The 17,929-nt window shown below is 47.8% G+C and overlaps 3 protein-coding genes across 3 annotated transcripts; all 3 read right to left on the bottom strand.

Moving 5' to 3' along the window:
- Positions 1-315: 315 nt before the first annotated feature.
- On the bottom strand, positions 316-3,905 carry DIABLO (diablo IAP-binding mitochondrial protein). The gene is made up of 6 exons (XM_080559442.1): positions 3,722-3,905; positions 3,261-3,384; positions 2,777-2,908; positions 2,235-2,345; positions 1,986-2,082; positions 316-1,003 (listed from the first exon to the last, which is right to left on the bottom strand). Exons 1-6 carry the CDS (start codon positions 3,766-3,768, stop codon positions 789-791), a joined length of 726 nt encoding a protein of 241 aa, XP_080415568.1. The 5' UTR covers positions 3,769-3,905; the 3' UTR covers positions 316-788.
- A 1,056-nt stretch (positions 3,906-4,961) lies between these two features.
- On the bottom strand, positions 4,962-5,096 carry LOC308179392 (uncharacterized protein; the record flags this gene model as incomplete). Its single annotated transcript, XM_080559448.1, has 1 exon — positions 4,962-5,096. One exon carries the CDS (start codon positions 5,094-5,096, stop codon positions 4,962-4,964), a length of 135 nt encoding a protein of 44 aa, XP_080415574.1.
- A 4,323-nt stretch (positions 5,097-9,419) lies between these two features.
- On the bottom strand, positions 9,420-17,889 carry VPS33A (VPS33A core subunit of CORVET and HOPS complexes; the record flags this gene model as incomplete). The annotated part of the gene is made up of 13 exons (XM_080559429.1): positions 9,420-9,848; positions 10,405-10,573; positions 10,720-10,857; positions 11,214-11,351; positions 11,987-12,054; positions 12,234-12,360; positions 13,863-14,056; positions 14,755-14,929; positions 15,618-15,734; positions 16,470-16,659; positions 17,174-17,301; positions 17,389-17,454; positions 17,542-17,889. 13 exons carry the CDS (start codon positions 17,887-17,889, stop codon positions 9,655-9,657), a joined length of 2,052 nt encoding a protein of 683 aa, XP_080415555.1. The 3' UTR covers positions 9,420-9,654.
- Between the last annotated feature and the right edge of the window lie 40 nt (positions 17,890-17,929).

Raw genomic sequence — 17,929 nt, 5'->3', positions numbered from 1 at the left:
CACTTTTGTTTGTTGCTTTATAAAATCTGCAGCAGTTGCGACAACTACTTGGTAACCACAGTATCTTGAAAATCACATTTTTTGCTTCCTGGGGAAGGCAGCTGTTTTACAAGCAGTGACTCCTGGGCGAAAGAGGCTGCTGGACTGTACTGCACTGCAAAACTTCTCCAAGAAGAGCTTGGGTAACTCCATAGAAAGTTTTCAGCTTTATAGCAAATGTTTTCCCTGATTGCAATTAAGTGTAATTAGATATAGCTGTCAGACTCAACTCTGATACAAAGTCAAAACAGAAAACAGCACTTAATCTCTTATCTATGTGGGCACACTTGAAAGGAAATGCACGTGCACAGTTTAATAAAGGTTATCTACTAACAGATATCATTTACTTCACAGGTTAAAAATAATCACTTTTAAATACACTTCTTTGGCTGATACCTAGTTAGCCTCCATGTCAGAGTTCCCAGAAACACATCGCACCATGGGTAGGATCCTCCCAGCAGAGACAATTAACAACAAGCTATCCTTGATAGCGATTTTCACATTTGCATAGTTAAACACTTAAATAATCAAACCCATAATTATTACAAACATGGTAGGTTACAAAGAAGGTGAGGGCTTTTCAGAGTCTTTGAATTGACTTGATTTGTAAAGCAAGCCTATTTGGGAGGAGGGAAAAAAAATGGAATCACAGGCTTATTTCAGCAGTTTCCTACTATCCACTTAGAAGTTTAGGACCCCACGATTTCTGATCAATTCTCACATACTCGAAGGTGACACTTGAGTTCTTTTCAGTCTTCCCGAAGATAAGGGTCTTCACCCGCATCCGTACTTCCTAGGACACCCTGCGGCAATGAAGACTCCTCTCCTTGAGCTTTTATGAGCTCTTCTGTTTGAGCTTCAGCTAACTTCGTCTCTGCTTTCTGGGACAGCTGTCGCACTTCTTGCACTTGTGATTTCACTAGCTGAATGTGGCTCCGGGCTGTCACTGAGGCTTGATCTGCACCTGGAAAAGCAGTAATTTAAATACGTTAGGTTAGAGGAGCACTCAGCAAACCTTCAATTAAGGAAGCAACTGTCTATAATTATCATCTGCTTTGCTAAGTGTTTTGATGGCTCTTGGGCTGTATTAATGCTAAATGCATTTACTGTTCATTTACCTGAACCAACAACATGCCAACCTTGAGATTTCTGTGCCCCCTTGAATTCTTCCAGGCCAAGCAGGTTTCAGCCAGCATCTGGTCAAATTGGATCAGCTTGTGCTGTTGGGTTTGAGAGCTAAGCCCAGCCCAGTCACTGTGTGCCGGTAACATTCAGTCCTCGTCTTGTCATGGAACATCAACTGGGAAGTATGGCACTGCTGAACATGGAAACCCATTTTCCTGTGCTCCTACAGATCCTACGTCTTTTTCAACAGTTTCATCAGGAAATGTGCAGTTAGGCTGCCCCTGGATATTTATCTTTTTCTTCCTTGTCTCCTTTCTCTGCTCCAGTAATTTTCCCCTTTGCCCCAAGTCAGCCTATAACTCAATCTCAGAGCTACCAAGTCTCTGCATGTTTTGTGGCAGCGTGTGTACAGGGAGAAAACAAAACTCTATCATCCCTGAGTGAAAGGCAAATACTCTCACTTCAGTAAAAGTGAATCCAGCGAGGGGCACCTCATGGACCCTTATTACAGACCCTTATTTCTGTGGCTCCCAGAACCATGTTTTAACCGTGCATTTGAAAATAACACTTCCCTAAAACATTTTCTGGCATGGCTGCTAGTCATCTGAACAGTATAAGAAATTTCCAGGCCAAGTTCTCAGAACACCTGTACGAGACACGTAGCCAACAGAATATAAGTTCTTAGTGCCTCTAAAAACCAGGCAGTTGCTCTGAATTGGTACATTACCTAGTTCATATCCTCTTTCTCAATTCCATTCATACACAGTAAATGCTGCCTAAATGTTAGGTGAAAGATTCTCAGTATTTCTGCTTCTGCGTACCTGATTGATACGCAGCTTCTGCTGCCATCTCTGAAAGACGTAACGCTGTCATCCAGCTGGACTCCAGCCTTAGGTATTCTTGCTGTTTTGTTGTCATCTAGGAGTAAAACAAATAATTACTCAGCTTGATATAAGAGTGTCAGAATGCTCTTGCAAACCGCCTTTGTGAAAAGGTCAGCAAGTGACACAAGAGCTGTCTGAGCAGCATATATGAGGCAAGTTGCTGACCAAAGGGAGACGATCACTTACATCAACTCTGGCTCCTATCACCACCTGCCAGACTGCATCTACTTCTTCGGAGTTCATCTTCCCAAGAAGATTTGCGTATTGCTTGTAGAGAGACACTAGTGTATAAACTGCCTGCAAAGGAATCACTTCACACAGTTACAGGAAAATCTGTAAGTCACTGAAGTTGTCTCAGTGTTAACTGGTGTTAATTAGTCACAGGAATAAGAAAAGAACTAACCTGTCTGTATTTAATCCCCAGTATATACAGTAGGTAACAAAATAATTTAGTAGTTCTAAAGGTGCTTTGTTCTTAAGATTACTTTTAATTTTAAAGATGTTGAAAAAAGGAAGGAGTACACACTGACTCAAACAGAACTTTCACACTCCAAGAGTATGCATCGTTCTGGGCTTTTTGGAATCCAGAGCATGTAACTGCCACTGATCTCCTGCTCTGAAAGCCTACTTGTGCTACAGCAGTTCCTTGCGCTATCACATAAATACGCTTGTACTGCATGAAAAGCAAAAATATATAACAGTACACTACTCATAATCACTCAGCTTACCTTCGTATACTCTGTCAGTGCTTCAATCAATGCATATGTAGTTTGAGAGAGGAGAGTGGAAGTGCTGTCTGTTACCAGAGAAACTGCTCTTTTAATCAAGGCATCGTTACTGAGAGAAGATGAGTTCTGTTTCTGAAAGACAACAAATTTGCATCATCTTTATGATGACTTTCAAGTGTACATTATTGGTAACAACGGTAAGCAAAAGCAGGCTGTTAATTACAAGGCTGGACAGCCTAATTCTTACTGGTGTTTCGCCTTTCTCTGTAAAACAAGGCGACCTTTTTTTAAGACCTTATTGAAGGTAAACCCTGTCCTTCTCATTTCTCTTCCTTAACAACTACACAGCTCACAGCTTAACCACCTGTGATCCCTGAGAAGGAACGAGGATGGTACTAAGGTAAGCATTAGCTCGTACAACGCTAAGCAAGTGGTTTTGAGTAGAACTGTTTCTACCGATCGTATCTCCCTCGTGACACGTTACCTCAATGACCGGGACCGCGCACAGCGCCGCTCCCAGCCCCACGCCCAGCACCTGCTGCCATCGCCTGCTCCCCCCGGAGAGGCTGGGCTGTCTCCGGGCAGCCGCCAGCACGGGGAAGCCTCGTCTGCAAACACAAAAAATAGGAGTCAAGCACAGAAACAACCCGTACGCGGCGTGGGACAGGTATCGAGGAGGAAAAGAGCTTGTAGGGGCTGCTCCAGGTGACCCAGTCAGCAGGAGCCTCCTGCGATACAGCTGCCTTTGCAAACGAACGAGGTCGTTAACGGTCCTATTATTTAATTATAGCTACAGGAAACAAAAGGCAGGCAGAGTAAGCTAGCACACTGCTAACTCCGTGAGAGAAGACACGTAGCTCGTACGAACACACCGTTAACATTCAATCACGCTGAAAAACAGGATTTAAAACACGCTTATCGACAGCGAGCGGCACACGCGGGTACCTGAGGAGCGAGCGACAGCTCCGCAGCCAGCGCCCGGCGGCGGCCATCTTGGGACAGGGCGCGGCGACGGAACTGGCGTCACGCGCGCGGCGGCGGGAGGGGGCGGGGCGGGGGGGGCGATGGTGGCGGAGCTGCGCGTGCGCGGCGTGCGCGCGGGCGACCGTTAGTAACGGTCGCGGGGAGGCGAGGCCGTGAGGTAACTGGCGGCCTGAGGACCCCGAGCGGCCTCAAAACCCCTCGGAACGGCCTCAAAACCTCCCCGAGCTGCCTCAAAACCAGCGCCCGGCCCCAGCCCGAGGTACTTGCTGGGCTCCGGGCTTAGAACCGGGCGCGGCCCCGGTCTTCTTGCCCCCGCTGGTGTTCTTCGGCTTTGCTTTTGGAGTACGTGGTGCTGCGTTGGCTTTGGGTGGTTCTGTGCCAGTGATAATCCCCTGCTAGGGTCTTCTCCATAGTTACACGTGAAAAGCCTTAATCGAGATCAATTACCTTTTTTATTTTTTTCCTTCTATATAGCAGAAATTCCTGCAGTTCTCTGTGAGACACTTGACTTGTCAGGTTTAGCTTTAGCAGGGCACTGCTGTACCAGTCACGTCCTTCAGCTGACCCCATATTTAAAGTATTTATTGAAAAGCGTTGCATGCTCAAGAGTGCCAAATGATAGCCCTATGGGTGGACTGGTGTTGGTGCCCCCTCCCCATAAAAGTGTACCTTGTAAAACTGGGGGAAACCTTGTGCTGATTTGAAATGGCTTTTTTAAGCTTACAGAGCTAGTACAAGTAATTTCTGTATCTCTGCCTTCACACCCTCAGTGAGGCAGAGCTAGGCAAGGCAGGACTTGTTTATATGAGATGTTGGTCACACTCAAATCGTGTCGCATCCCTCCCGTCCCTCCACCACACTCAGTGGGCTGCTGTTCCCTAGAGGTGGGCTGAGTGCGGGGTGGGACTCTCGGGGCAAAGCTGCTGGGAAGCTTTCAGATCTTTCAGGGAATGGGGCCGATGTCTAGGAGAGAGGAAAAGAATTGGCAAGAGCCACAAAGATCAGAAAGGTGCATGTGTATAGATACTTTTTTTTTTTTAATCTTTCCTTTTTACATAAGAAAATAAGATTATGCTTAGGCAGTAACAAAACAAAATGCTTGCAGAGTCGGTGCAGAAGGAAGGGACTGCCATCCTGGGCGCTGAGCGTGGAGCCTGATGCTTTGGGCCAGTCTGTGGCTGCCGGAGCAGAAGGGGAGCAGTCATTTAAGCACGAGGAAGTACGTCGTCCAGCCGGCGAGCAGCAGTGCTCCAACCAGCACTGTGTAGCTGAACAGCACGAAGGCCAGCAGCTCCCTCAGGACCTTGAGGAAGTGGATGGCAAAGGAGTCCGGCATGGTTCTCCCCAGCACCACGGGGCAGGTAGGATGTCTGGAGCTGGCTGCTGCCTTGTTCTTCTGTGCTCTGTATGAAGGAGAAGCAAAGGGATAGAATGTGTCTTTCCCAGAAGGATGGTGTGGCTCTGCTGTAGAGAGAAATGGTTGTCTTCGGGAGGGTTAACAGCCACCCAGCCTCCTAAGCAAGTTGCTAATTACCAAAGTGTAAGCGTTAGGCTCGTCTTGTGTGAGCTTGTTCAGACCTTTCCAGGGTTACCAAGCTGTGTGCAGTGTTGAAAAGGAGTTTGGGATCTGAACAACGTCTCCAAATCAGGACTGGTAACTAAGCAAACTAAAATAAGGATGCACGTGTAGTGGACGCTGTTGTGTAGCTAAGGACCGGTGGCCCCCAGTTCAGCCGGATCCTGGTGCCTTTCCCCCGTGTCAGTGGCTGTGCATCCAGGAAGCTTCACAAGCGGAGTGTTCGCTGATGCATTACCACCAGTGTGTTCTGATAATAGTGGTCAATTCCTCCAAGGAAGCCACCATTAATATTTAATGACATAATTGCATCTAATGGAGATACTGGCACAAACTGAGCCTTTTGTTTAAGAGTGAGGAAAACTCGGGCTTAAATACAAGTTTGCGCAGGAAAATATTTGTCTCACCTTAAAAATAACCTTTAAATGGGAGACACAGGGTAAGATGTTTTAGAATTCATCTTCCATCTGTATTCTGAAGTCATATGAACGCGTGACTTTAGAAGTTGCTCGTTTGTAAGTTTAATATAAAATCTGAAATTTCACAAAAGTTTTTGGCTCCTTAGACTTAAATCTGTAAAGGTCCAACTAAAAAATTCTGCTGTCTCCCTGACTCGCATGTTCTTTTTAATTTTGGTCACAACTGTGGCAGACAAAATATCCCCATTCTTGGTGAAGCACATAAAGGGAATTTAAAAACAGATTTTGGATAAAACTAACCTAAAAGGATTATTTTTCTTCTAAATAGTCTAAAGCCAGTCAGAGTAAATTGAATTCCTGTTCTGCCACTTTGAACGTTTTTTAAAAAGCACGATGAAGAGTTCACAGTTTGATTAAAATTAAGTCAATCCTTTGCTTTTATTGAAGAGTCGGTTATTTCTTTCTAAACTCAGGTGCATGTATACGTTATGGGAGCTATTGCATTTTAAAACCAGCTATGGTTTCCCAGTTGTTTGAGTATCAAACTTCGATATTTATTGGCTTTTTGAAACTTTTAATTGTCTAAAGTAGCACCGACAAAGAAATAAATTGCTTACCCAGGAAGATGATGGGGTCTACTTTGTAAAGTTCCTATTCCTCTGGTTCTGTTCTGCAGCTGCCCCTTGAATTTCTGGCTCCTGGAAGGTTTGTACTGTAGTTTGATCCCCTTCTGAGCTGCTCATCCGGGAGCCAGGAGCGATGAGGCTGTATTTGCAGCCCACACAAGGACTAATGCACTAGGTGTGGTCAGGACCAATTATTATATGACAGAGCGCCTTTGCGCGCTGCGCGGCACAGCAGTACAGAGCACTCCAAATAGCTCCCCTTCCCCGGAGAGCTTTTGTCAACGGCGCTCGGTGAGTTTAAGCACCATTGCTTTCTAGTGGTGTCAGTCAAAACCTGCATTTGTATAAATGTTTTTTTTTTTCCCCTCTATCGAAATATTGTGTCATTGAATGCTTCTTATCGTGCGATTCAGTTACCTGGAGGACTGTTGTAGCTCTTCCTGCGTTTTCTGAGAGCCCCGCGCTTCTGTGGGCTGCTCAGGGAGCAGGGCGCTTGCCTGGGGATTGCCCAAGATCAGCAGCACAGGACAGGTTGGAACTGTGCAGGCTGAATCAGGCCCTTTTATCAGAAGCGAGTGAGCACTGAAGGCAGTCTAGTCTATACATAATTGCTCCTTCACTGCCCTAATATCTTCACCCATGCACACCCAGAAAGTCACCCCTACCTTTTAGAGAGCAAGAGCTACAACTTATTTGTGGCAAGTGGGGAGGAGGGAGGTAAGATACACGTTTATTTTTAGCAAAACCGCTTTCTGAGAATGCTATATGAAAAGTGAAAGTCTTTGGGAGTGGAGGTTGGATAATGTTTGCTTTTCTTTTTGCTTGTAAACCAGACAAATGCAGACAGCAGAGAGAAGGAAGAGTGTGTACTGCAAATCAAATCTCTTACCTACAAAGATATTATGATGTAGAAAATGGCCCCTTAATTTAATTAAGCTCTCTTGTTATCAAATTATTACCCGCATGGTCAGCAAGGCCTTAGACAGAAGCAGAACATAATCAAGCTGCTCAGGAAGCCTGTTAAGTAGTAATTGCTCCTCCAGAGAATCGATCAACGTCAAGATGGCTTTGTTGTTGTTGTTGAATAGTTCCAGGAAGAGACTTGGTCTAGTTTGTGTATCCACATGGCTCTTGCTTGGTGGTGGTGAGGGGTACAGTCTGCAAAATGTATGCGGTGTTGTTGGTAAATTAATCCACAAAGTGTTCGCATAAACTGCTTTTTGAAATAAACGTCGCCTCTAATGCTACTAACACGTTTATTGACCCAACTGAAAAAGGTAAGCTGTTGAATTTGTGCTCTGCGTTTGTTCCATTATTCATTTGTGTTGGGCCACAAACTAGCCTGATCAGTGCTAGTTGGTTCCTTGTGATTAATTTCTGAAACTCAGAGTCATACCCGTAACAATGTGGGAGAATGATTTTTTTTTTCAATGCTGTACACATCATGTGGGATAACAGAGCAGAAATGTTTGCTAAGAGAGTGATTTAATGTGTTGTTTATTTTTTTTTTAAAGTTGTTTTTAACTGTTTAATAATGAAGTGCAGTGTGAAACAGAGTCCACAGTGTTTGCTGGGAAGGGTGTGAGCATAGTGTCGGTGCCACAGGCGTAGGCAACGGCCCCTGGTCTGCCTTCCCAGCCCCCAGCAATTAGCGGCGCAGAGTCTTCCGGAGCCAGAAGCTGCTTCTTGCGCACGTTGGCTCAGCAACGCCAAGGCCCCAGCCCCCAAGACCATGGAAAATTCCGCTCTATGATTCTGGACTCTGCAACAGCAATTACCACAATTTGTAAACTGAACAGAGGGAAACAAAAAAGGGATCTGTTTTAAAGCTGCAGCTTGCTGGGTCACTGAGGCAACTATTTTTGGGCTGCATCCCATGTGGGGAGTGCCTGTGTATGTGCGCGTGTATCGTCAGACATAAGCGTTGGGCACACTGAGGTAATTCATACTCCGGAGTTGCTTTGCAGTCGGGTGGGTGCACCTAGGACAAACAAGCCACATCCCACCGAGTCCTTCAGAGAATGACTGAAGTAAAAGACTAGCACGTTCCTCGTCATTTCCATGCTGTTACTTGTATTTGCAGGTAGTGCTGTTGACATGCATGTGGCCAGTTCAAGATTTATCTGTTGCTGCCTCTGCTAGAGGAAGCCCAGTGAATGTCTTGGCCAGACAGTAGACTTGCGCGTGACCGAGGGGTAGGTAACCACAACAGCGTGGCGCAGGCTAAGCAGGCCCTGCAGGAGCACTTCTCTGGCTGCCTCAGAGCCCTGCGGTTTCCAAAGGGGGACTGAGGACATGAGGCAGCAGAATTGTAGAGCCTTGTAGAGCATCTGGGGCCGAAAGGAGCCCGCTTCCTTACTCTTTCTCTTTCAGTTTGGTACTTGGTGAATTATGCGTCATGGTTTGTTTTTTGTCTTCAAGCTGTATCTAATCATATGCAGTAAAAAAGTTACTGCTTCCCTTTGCAGTGGTTATCTTTCTCTTGTACAATGAGTGTACAAGGATGTGAGAAAATTTGGCTGCTGTGGCCATGGCCCTTTTAGGTTCCTGTTGATGTGAATGTGGTGGAACTAGAAACAGAAATTCCTCAGCTTTTAGCAGAAAGATGAAAGCAGGACAGCCCTTTCCAGCAAAATTATAATGTTGCAAGTTTTAGCCAGGGTAGGAAATGTTAATAGTGAAGTGTTACAGTTTTACATTTTGTTTTAGTAAAGTGATGCTCTGATATTGGGGGAAAGAACTTCAAAACATAGCAGAGGCACCCTGTGGAAGCTTTTCAAAGCACAGGTTCAGCTGCACCCAGTCTGTGACAGGAACAGATCCAGCACGTTGATGGAATTATCAGGCAACAGCAACGGACAGGAAATAATGGCCATCCCACCCCCGAGCTTCTCAGGAAGGTAAGAAGAAGTAATTGTATTTCCCATTAAAACTAAACTGAAAGAAAAATGGTAACAGCTCGTCAAATAGAAGGACCAGGGCAAATCCCACCCTCCCCCAGCACTTGTTTGCTGATTCAGACCACAAGCGGGGACATCTCTTTTTCCCATAATTTATTTCATGGTTAATGCCTTTCAGCACTGTTTGTCTGCTAGGAAGGTCCACAAACAAACGGTAGGAATGCAAGTGCAGAGAGGGATGAGGGGAACTGCATCACGAGCAGGACCACTCAGGGGCATGCCCCTCTTCCAGGGGCACGTTTCTTTTGTGTTCCAGGAGCTATGCCAGAGGCTGATGTACCTCTGTCAGGTTTAGTGTCTCTTGCCATAGACCCTAGAAAGGGGCAGGCTCCAGTTTTTCCATCAAGGATTTGATCCAGGTTGTCCCGTTGATCAGTTTTGTGGTGGCAATGACATACTCTGTGCCTCCGTCTTCCATCTGAGAGAGAAATCTCAGTGCAGCTATTTCAGCGTACGTCACGCCTCCCAGGAAGAACACCAGTGTGACTCGGTTCTCACCATGCTGACCTGCATGTTCAGAGAAATACAACAGCTTGGCTTAGTTTTATTTTAACATCTCCTCTCCATCACCTCTCAGGCAAACTCAGAATGTCCTAAACCTAAAATAAACGTAGCTGGTTTAGAGGAGAAACCTGCTGGGCACAGAACCAGCCTGGGGCCCAGAGGTGCAGACTCCGCTGCCAGCTGAGGAGTCTCTACAGGATTTGCTTAGTACTAGGAGAGTGATGCTGACCTTCGTTGCAAGGTAATGTTACTTATTAAACTCACAGCGTAAGGGTGGGGTTTATTTTAGTTCACTGATGAGAAGTTAAAGAAATGTACAGCTCCACAGTATTTTCAATACAAATGGTGCTGTTCATTAATAGCAGGCTGAATATGTGACTGGAAGCTTTAAAGAGGCCCAAAAGCTATCTGTCAAAAACAGGCAGGTCTAATACTGCAGGGGAACAGGGAGAGGAGACAGATGCCTGCACTCCGCCAGCCTCCATTTCTGTTTGCCTCATTCCAGCCTAGCAGAGATGCACATCCCTTTGAAAAATGGGAAAACGAAACAAAGACTTACGCTTTTTCTGAAGGCCAGTAGGTAACTGCTGCCTCTCCTCAAAATGGGGACCCGGCAGCATCTTTAACACCTCCTCTATGCTGCGCCACCCGGGCCGAGCCAGGAGCTGTGCCAGGCGCACGCTCAGCGGCGCGTAGCCACTGTACACGTAGGAGATATCATTGGGGTTCTGCAAGAGAGCAGAGCGCGAGCAGCAGGTGAGTGCTACTTCATGCTGGAAAGCAGCACCCTATCAAACAAAACTACAAGGGCTTTCCTGCTGTACACAATCCCCTGCTGTTAAGTGTAATTGTCACTGCTGAAGCATCTCTTTACCTGTTCATTAACGTCATCCATCCATAAGCGCAGGGTTTTCCTGATTGTTGGGTAGTTATTCCTACCACTTGTCTGAGGCTTCAGGAGTCCAGCCTTCTCTAAGTTGTTTAAGGTCAATATGTGCTCGTATCCGTATGTCTGCAAGAGAAGAATTCACCTTTAATGCCATGCCAATAATCCATGACCAGATTGTTAAATGTTATTATAAAAAATGTTTTGGTTAAGATCTCTACAGTGTAACCCATTTAGAGTGTTTAAACCATGACAGCAAAAACTGTAATGATATAAACCTCTGCGTACCTTCGTGTTGTGTACAGACACGTGCACCACCTGCATCCCAGCTGTCAGCCCGAACACAAGCCTCTGCCCTCCGTACACACCTAAGTCACGCTAAGACTACCCCATATAAGATGCATCCATCTAGAATGCTGTAGAGTGGAGGCTTTGATGGGGATTTTCTCAGAAATTTGTCAATCCAAAAGTTACAGCCCAACCTGGAGAATCTCTCTTTTATAATGGTCCAGAACCTTCTGCTTCAGCCCACTATTGCACACAGATTGCAAGCAAACGAGACGTAGGATCTTGATTAACTGATGTTTTTGAGCAATGCAGTCTTCAATATAATTGTTAACCTATTAAAAAAATACAGAAACTTTTAGTCAAAGCCCTGCTAAAGTACCTAGCAGACATGGAAAGGGAGATCTAGTTTTGCCTAGTGTCTGCAAAACAGCAAGAAAGGGGATGCAGCTGCTGCCCAGGCAGCTCCAAGCCATCTGCAAAACCGTGATCCCACACAGGTTCCACCTAGCACCTCTCTAAAGCACGGTGATTCCACAAGCAATAGATAGACTGTCTGATGCACTGAAAAACTTCTGATAATTGTCCTGAAGCCTTGCACCGATCCCTCAGAGGACACGGTGCCCCTGTACAAGTGAAAGCACTCCACCCGCAGTCAGCTGAGCTGCGGGCAGCGACAGGTAAAAGCCTGGCAGAGCACTCAGTACAGTGGCGCCTCTACATAGGCTCAGTGGTGCATGTCACTTGGAAAAGACTTCTGCAAACATGCGAGGAGACACACGAGAGCTCACAACTTTGGCAGTGAACAGAGCCAGACATCATCCAGACCACGTATTGCTCAAAAAACAAACAAAAAAAAACAAAGAAAAACCCACCTAAAAACCAAACCACCACCAAACACAAATGGAAAAAAAATACACAGAAATATACATTTTTTTTGAAGCGTTATTGGTTGTCGTTATCTACTCACCTTGTCTGTGTCTATTCCAGACATGAACTCCTGTTCCACTGTTAAATTATCAAAGAAATCCTCAGATGCTTCAGGAAAAGAATGAAAATCGATGTATTAGCAACTGACGGCTTATTTTCTACATTAACATTTCAGCAGAGGAGCACTGGATGGGATAAACCCAATTTTTGTCAAGCTGACTGATGTCAAGCAAGTTGTCTTACACCTTGTATGCCCAAATCCATCAAGCTATTCAACAAATACTCACTGGTGATGTCTTTGATGAGTTCTGCAATTGAGGTGTGGTTTGCCAGAGAACTCCTTGCTGCCTGCATGTGTGGCAACTGCGAGACAAACTGCTTAATCTCTCCAACTGTTTTCGCGTGGTGCCTTTCCTAAAGAAATCCATCACTAAGGTTAGGTCTCGTTCAGATTAATTAGCCACCCACCAACTAGATCATTGTATCATGAAAAAGTCTTTCACCGTACTCAGCGCAGCAGCAGATACTGTTAGAGATGTGCAGCTTTTCAGACAAAATACTTTACATCTTCATACTAAAATCACAGCATCACCCATAACAGTGCTTTGGTGGTTAGAAGAGGCCAGTCATAACACAACAGGAGCATCGGACTGTTTCTTTCCGTTCTGTCAATTATTGTGCCAGTGCTGGCAAGTGCTTTTCTCCACCTTTGTCTGACCAGCCATCACTAACTGTTCCTCAGCTTCCCTACCAGCAAATATCTTTTTTTTTTTTTTTAATCTCTGATGAAGCACAACGCAGACTTCAGCTCGCAGAGCAGTCCAGATGTCTGTATTTCATTTGGGTTACTTGTCTCTCACTGCAACTTAGAATAAAAATAATAATTTGACTCATATGTGAAGGATTTAAGCAGGCAAGTGCAGGCAGGAGAGTGATAGTGATGAAGCTTGCAATTTATGAAGTCTTCTGCTACCACTGTGATGCTGTTTCATTATCACCTATTACGTCTGACAATTTATTATTTTTTTAAAAAGCAACAGCATGAACAATCCATCTTTAGCACCTTCAGCATTAATACTGCAGTAACAGACATTTATGAGGAGACAAGGCTAAGCACTAGTTGAGTTAGGGAACCACCACCTCTTTAATGTGGCAGAAAGGAAGAGGCAAAGGAAATAAACAAGAAATACAATCTAACAATGTAACCAGTTCTCTGCAGAATCACTATGAAGTCTGAAAACACAGATACAGGATCTCAGTCTCTTTGTGAATCATCAACAGGATATTTTCAAACAAAACCACAAACACACCCCACAGCACTCTCCAGCTTTGTCTAAGACAACATGAGCCTGAGTTCCCAGGTCAACCCCCCCGTAAGACAACAGGGTTTTCCACATTCCTGTTGGTTTTGATGCCTGCCACAATAATACTGCATGAATGTGCATCTCGAGTTTTATTTCTTAAACTCTCTTTCTCCATCCTCAGGGAGCACAGAGAGACAAGAATTGTTACCTGTTAACTGAAAGCTCAACAAGCCACAAAGTAGAACTGATCACTGCACTAAAATTAACCTTGGGCCTCTTGCCGAGGGAAGCAGCACCTGAGTTATGCAGGCTAGACCTGAGAAAAGCTTTTAACAGTCAGGATGGGAAAAGCCCCAGAACAGACAGCTGGCGAGAAGAGAGGATCTACGTTACTGCAGAGATCTGACCAACACCTACTGCTGAAACGGAGCTGATATCAGCCCTGGGTGGGGAACCAGAACCAAGCAGGTTCTGAAGCCTGTCTGTATTTTCTCTGGCTGGGGATCAGTCCATGGCAGCAGCTCAGGCTGCCCGTCAGAGCCCCACTGATACAGACCGTGTCTGTGTCTGATGACAATGCCCGAGGCATGCACGGTCAGATACACGCCTCACCTCAAAGGCTGCTGAGATGATCTTGGCTTTCTTGCTCAGCACTGACCCCACAGCATTGAAGTTCTTGTCTCGGATTTCAGCGTACAGCTCTTCAGCTGAGTTCAGCTGGAGTTTCTTGGGCTCTGTGGGGAGATCTTTGCCACCCTCACCCTGCTTCTTCGGGGCAAACTTCTCAGGAGGGAGTTTCACATACGCTATCGAATGCAGAGAAATAACCCTGATAAGGACTGGAGCTTCCCCATCGTAACTTAAGCAAAGCAGGCTGTGAAACCTGTCTCCTTAGCTGGAAAGGGTTCTTAGCCAGAAAGCTAATATAAATACCCAAATTACTTAGTAGATATGTGTCGGTTAAGGAGACTTGTACTCACTGTACTCACACAGGCAAGCTCTAGGTGCCCTGTTTCCAAAGAGGTTTGGGGGCAGCCTCCCGGCTGTCAGTACAGCATGGGTAGATTAAAACGACTAAACGTCTCTGGATTTTTAATTCCTACCTCCCAAAGAGAAGGACAGCATCCTGAATCACCTTTCACAAACTCTTCCCTTTCCCTGTGGCACCGAGGGAGCTATCCAGGCTGGAGGGTGAAGGCACACACTAATATTTCTACTCCCACTCTACATGTTCGGTGTCACCATGTCTGCACCCAGCCAACACCCAGAACGCTCCCAGCTCAGTAACACGCCCTGTATTCAGCTCTGCTTCCTGGGAAAACAAAGGTGGCCAAAGCTGATCTTTGGCTCTAGTCTGGGGCTGCTACATCAGGGGCCTGAACCATCCCCGCCCCAAGCCCAGGTGAGCGGCTCCCACATCACTTAGTGGAAGAAGAAATCTGTCTGACACGCTGCGGCCTGCTCCAGCACAGCGGGGACGCTCCCCTCGCCCCGCAGTACTCACTGTTCTGAATCCCATAGATTTCATCGATCAGCCCTTCATACGTCAGCTGCGTAGCTAACGGCGTCAGCAGGTCCACGTTGCGGTCCAGCAACAAGAGGGTGTCAAAGACTGGAAATATCGAGTTCTGGCTGCCGGGGAACTCACGCTTCATCCTGATCATCATATTAGCCACGTGCTGAAAATAAATCATGTTGGTCTGGTTACGGTGCTGGCCGCAACAGGTGGATTTGACTTGTAGGCTGTACAGGCACATGATTATGCAAGGATGGGGTCACAGTCCCATATAAAGAGAATGACAAGAGGTACAAACTGGCTGACAAATGGGGGCAGGACAAGACAAAAAGAAAAGAAAAAAAAAAGCCCTTCACTGCTACTCCGTAACTTAGCAGGGCAGCAACTGTGGCAGCCAAAGCATTGGCTTCCTCTCAAGCCACTCCCTCATTACAAAAGGGACCAATTAGACTATAGGTTGATGAGACAAAAAAAAAGTGAGTCAGTTATAGGGAGAGATGGAAAAGATAATGCATGAGCGTAGGTTGCACGTTTCCAGCTTTACTCAGCCTTTCTGGTACCAGAGTGGCTAAGTGTTTAACTCCACAGAAAGGACTGCAGAAAGCACAAAGGTACTGTACCTACGAGCAGAACATAAGATCAGATAAAGCTTTCTGACAGGAAGACTTGTGAAACAGCAAAGATTGTTCTTTTGGCCAGAGACAACAAAAACCTAATGGCCATGATCCTGAAATTCCAACATGACAAGAGTACGCGGCTGGATTCAAAACAACAAACGCGCAGGCGGCATGTCAGCAAGCGCTTGTTGCAAAGAACGAGAGGCATTGTTTAAGCAGCAGCGTTTGCCTTACCCGGGCACATTCGCCCTTCCCAAAAATCTGAGGGATGGTTCCGTAGAGAGCCTGCAGAGTCATCAGCCCCTTTGCTGCGTGGTACAGACTTGTCTGGTCGCTCTCCAAGTAACATTCCTAAACGAGAAGGAGGATTCCCAGTGGGAGGTGTCCACCTGACACAGCCGCTTCCACAGCGCTTCAGAGGAGCCAGAGGCTGGGGAATAAACTGTGGCCAGTGGTAAATACGGACCTTACCCATGCTGTTCCTAAATCAAATCACTTGATATAACCAATTGCTGTAATTTTTTGGAATCCTGCGTGCTATTCCCAGTTTGAGAAAGAGAGGAGAGCCAGAGAGTAACTGCGGTAAGCCTCTCCCTCTAACGGGGCCAATCCGAGAGCACAACACCTCTGCCCAGCTGCTGACAAGCAGCTGCAGGCCCTGCCACATCTTGGCTCTATTTGATAAGGCTGAAATGAGCAAAGAACCACTCGAATGTTTCTGTCCCTAGGTGCAGCACTCTGAGAAAACAGGATATGCAATTTGCAGCATACATCATTAACCACTGCCACGGCTCTTCTGCTGCCTATCGATACAAACCGCGTTGTTTGTTTTAACGACCAAGTATTTTAGGCCTTATGAACGCTCCATTTGTCAAAGTAACACCAGTGCTCTATGGCTGGAGGAGGAGGATACAGGCTGGTGTCGTGATTGTTCCGCCCGTGTTTAGTCAGAGAGCCCAGTGACAAGTCAGACCCAGTGCAGCACTCAGAGCCAAGCTGTGTTTGCCGTGCGAGGCCTTCGTACCTGGCACCGAGAGCCAGCACCCACGCGCAGGGCTTTTCCTCGATGACGAGACGAGCACTTACCTTGAAGGCGCTCTCAGACTCCATGGACAGCAGGTCCCCATCGAAGGGTATCAAGTCGAGGCTGTACTGCTCTCGGTGGATGAAGGACCCCAGCACGCCCTGCTCCTTCAGCCACTGCTCGCAGAGCAGGCTGCGGCGTGGCACGAAGAGGATGTGGAAGTCCCTCTGCGGAGAGCGGCCTCTGTCTTCCCTGCAAGAGTCACGAGCAGGAGCACAGCAGACAGTAACTCAGCAGCGCAGAGCGGCACGGGGTGGGGGCTAAGGGGCGCTGAATTTAAACGAAAGAGGAATGCCACGTGTGGTTATTATGATCAGCTTCCTTTTTATCTCTGAGTAGTTTTCACCCAGCCGTTTGTGCTCACACCCACACGTCTGAAACCAGGGCACGGTGACTTGGTTTCCCTGCAGTTCTCACAAGAAGGATGGCTCGGAGCGTGCCTCGTCGGGCTGGTTAAGGAGAACGCACGTCCTCGTGGTGGGGCGTGCAGCCTCTGCATCCCCAGCTGGGGTGCGACCCCCCCTCCCTTCCTGGGCGCCCTGCTCGCAGACACGGGCCCAGACGTGGTTTTGGCGTCTGCGCCTCGCTCCCCGCTGAGCCCTGACGGGGAACTTGGGCAGCAGCTTCACACGGAACCGCCACCGCACTGGGAAACCCCAGGGAGCCCCAGGGGAACCGAGAGCCGCCCCGAGAGCCGCCCCGGTACCTGAGCACGTTGTCGGCGATGATGTCCATCAGCTCCAGCTTGGGCCTGACGAAGAAGATGATGTTCTTCACATCCGCCTGGGGCAGGCGGCCCGGCTTCAGCGTGAACATCTTCTCCACCTCATGCTCCTGCGGGGGGGGGGGGGAACGAGGCGCACCTTAACCGGGCCCCCCCCGCCTCCCCCCCACCCCCCGGCAGCGCCCCGCGGGCCGTACCTTGAGCAGCGAGTACTGCGCGATCAGCCCGAACGGCCCCGTCAGGTACTCGTCCCACACGATGGCCTGCGGGGCGACACGCAGCCGCTGGGTACCCCCGGTACCCCCCCCGGAGCACCCCCCCCCCCCGGTATCCCCCCGGTCCCCCCGCACCTTGGTGCCCGCGCACTTGTCGAGCACCTCGCGCAGCTCCCTGCGGCCCGCCTCGCGCATCGCCGTCAGGTTCACGCGCCCCGAGCTCAGGTGCGCCGCCATCGCCCCGCCGCCGTCACCTGACCCGCCACGTGACCGCAGCCACCTGACCCGCCACGTGACCCGCCACGTGACCGCCAGCAGCTGGCGGCAGCGCCCCCCCCCGGTGGCTGTGCCGAAATAGAGCCTGAATGGGGGGGGGGGAGGGGAGGGCGCGCACGAAGCCCCGCTCCGGGGCAGCAGCCGAGCGGAGGGGAACGCCACCACACCGCTTCTCAACCCCAGTACCGCGCCAAACAGCGTAAACATACAACTGCGGCCTTAAAACGGTTTAGCGCATCGTGAAATC

This window comes from Anser brachyrhynchus, assembly GCF_964034855.1.
Source record: "Anser brachyrhynchus genome assembly, chromosome: 17".
NCBI lineage: Eukaryota > Metazoa > Chordata > Aves > Anseriformes > Anatidae > Anser > Anser brachyrhynchus.
The sequence above is the reverse complement of the archived record's forward strand: the minus strand, read 5'-3'. Positions and strand labels throughout refer to the sequence as shown.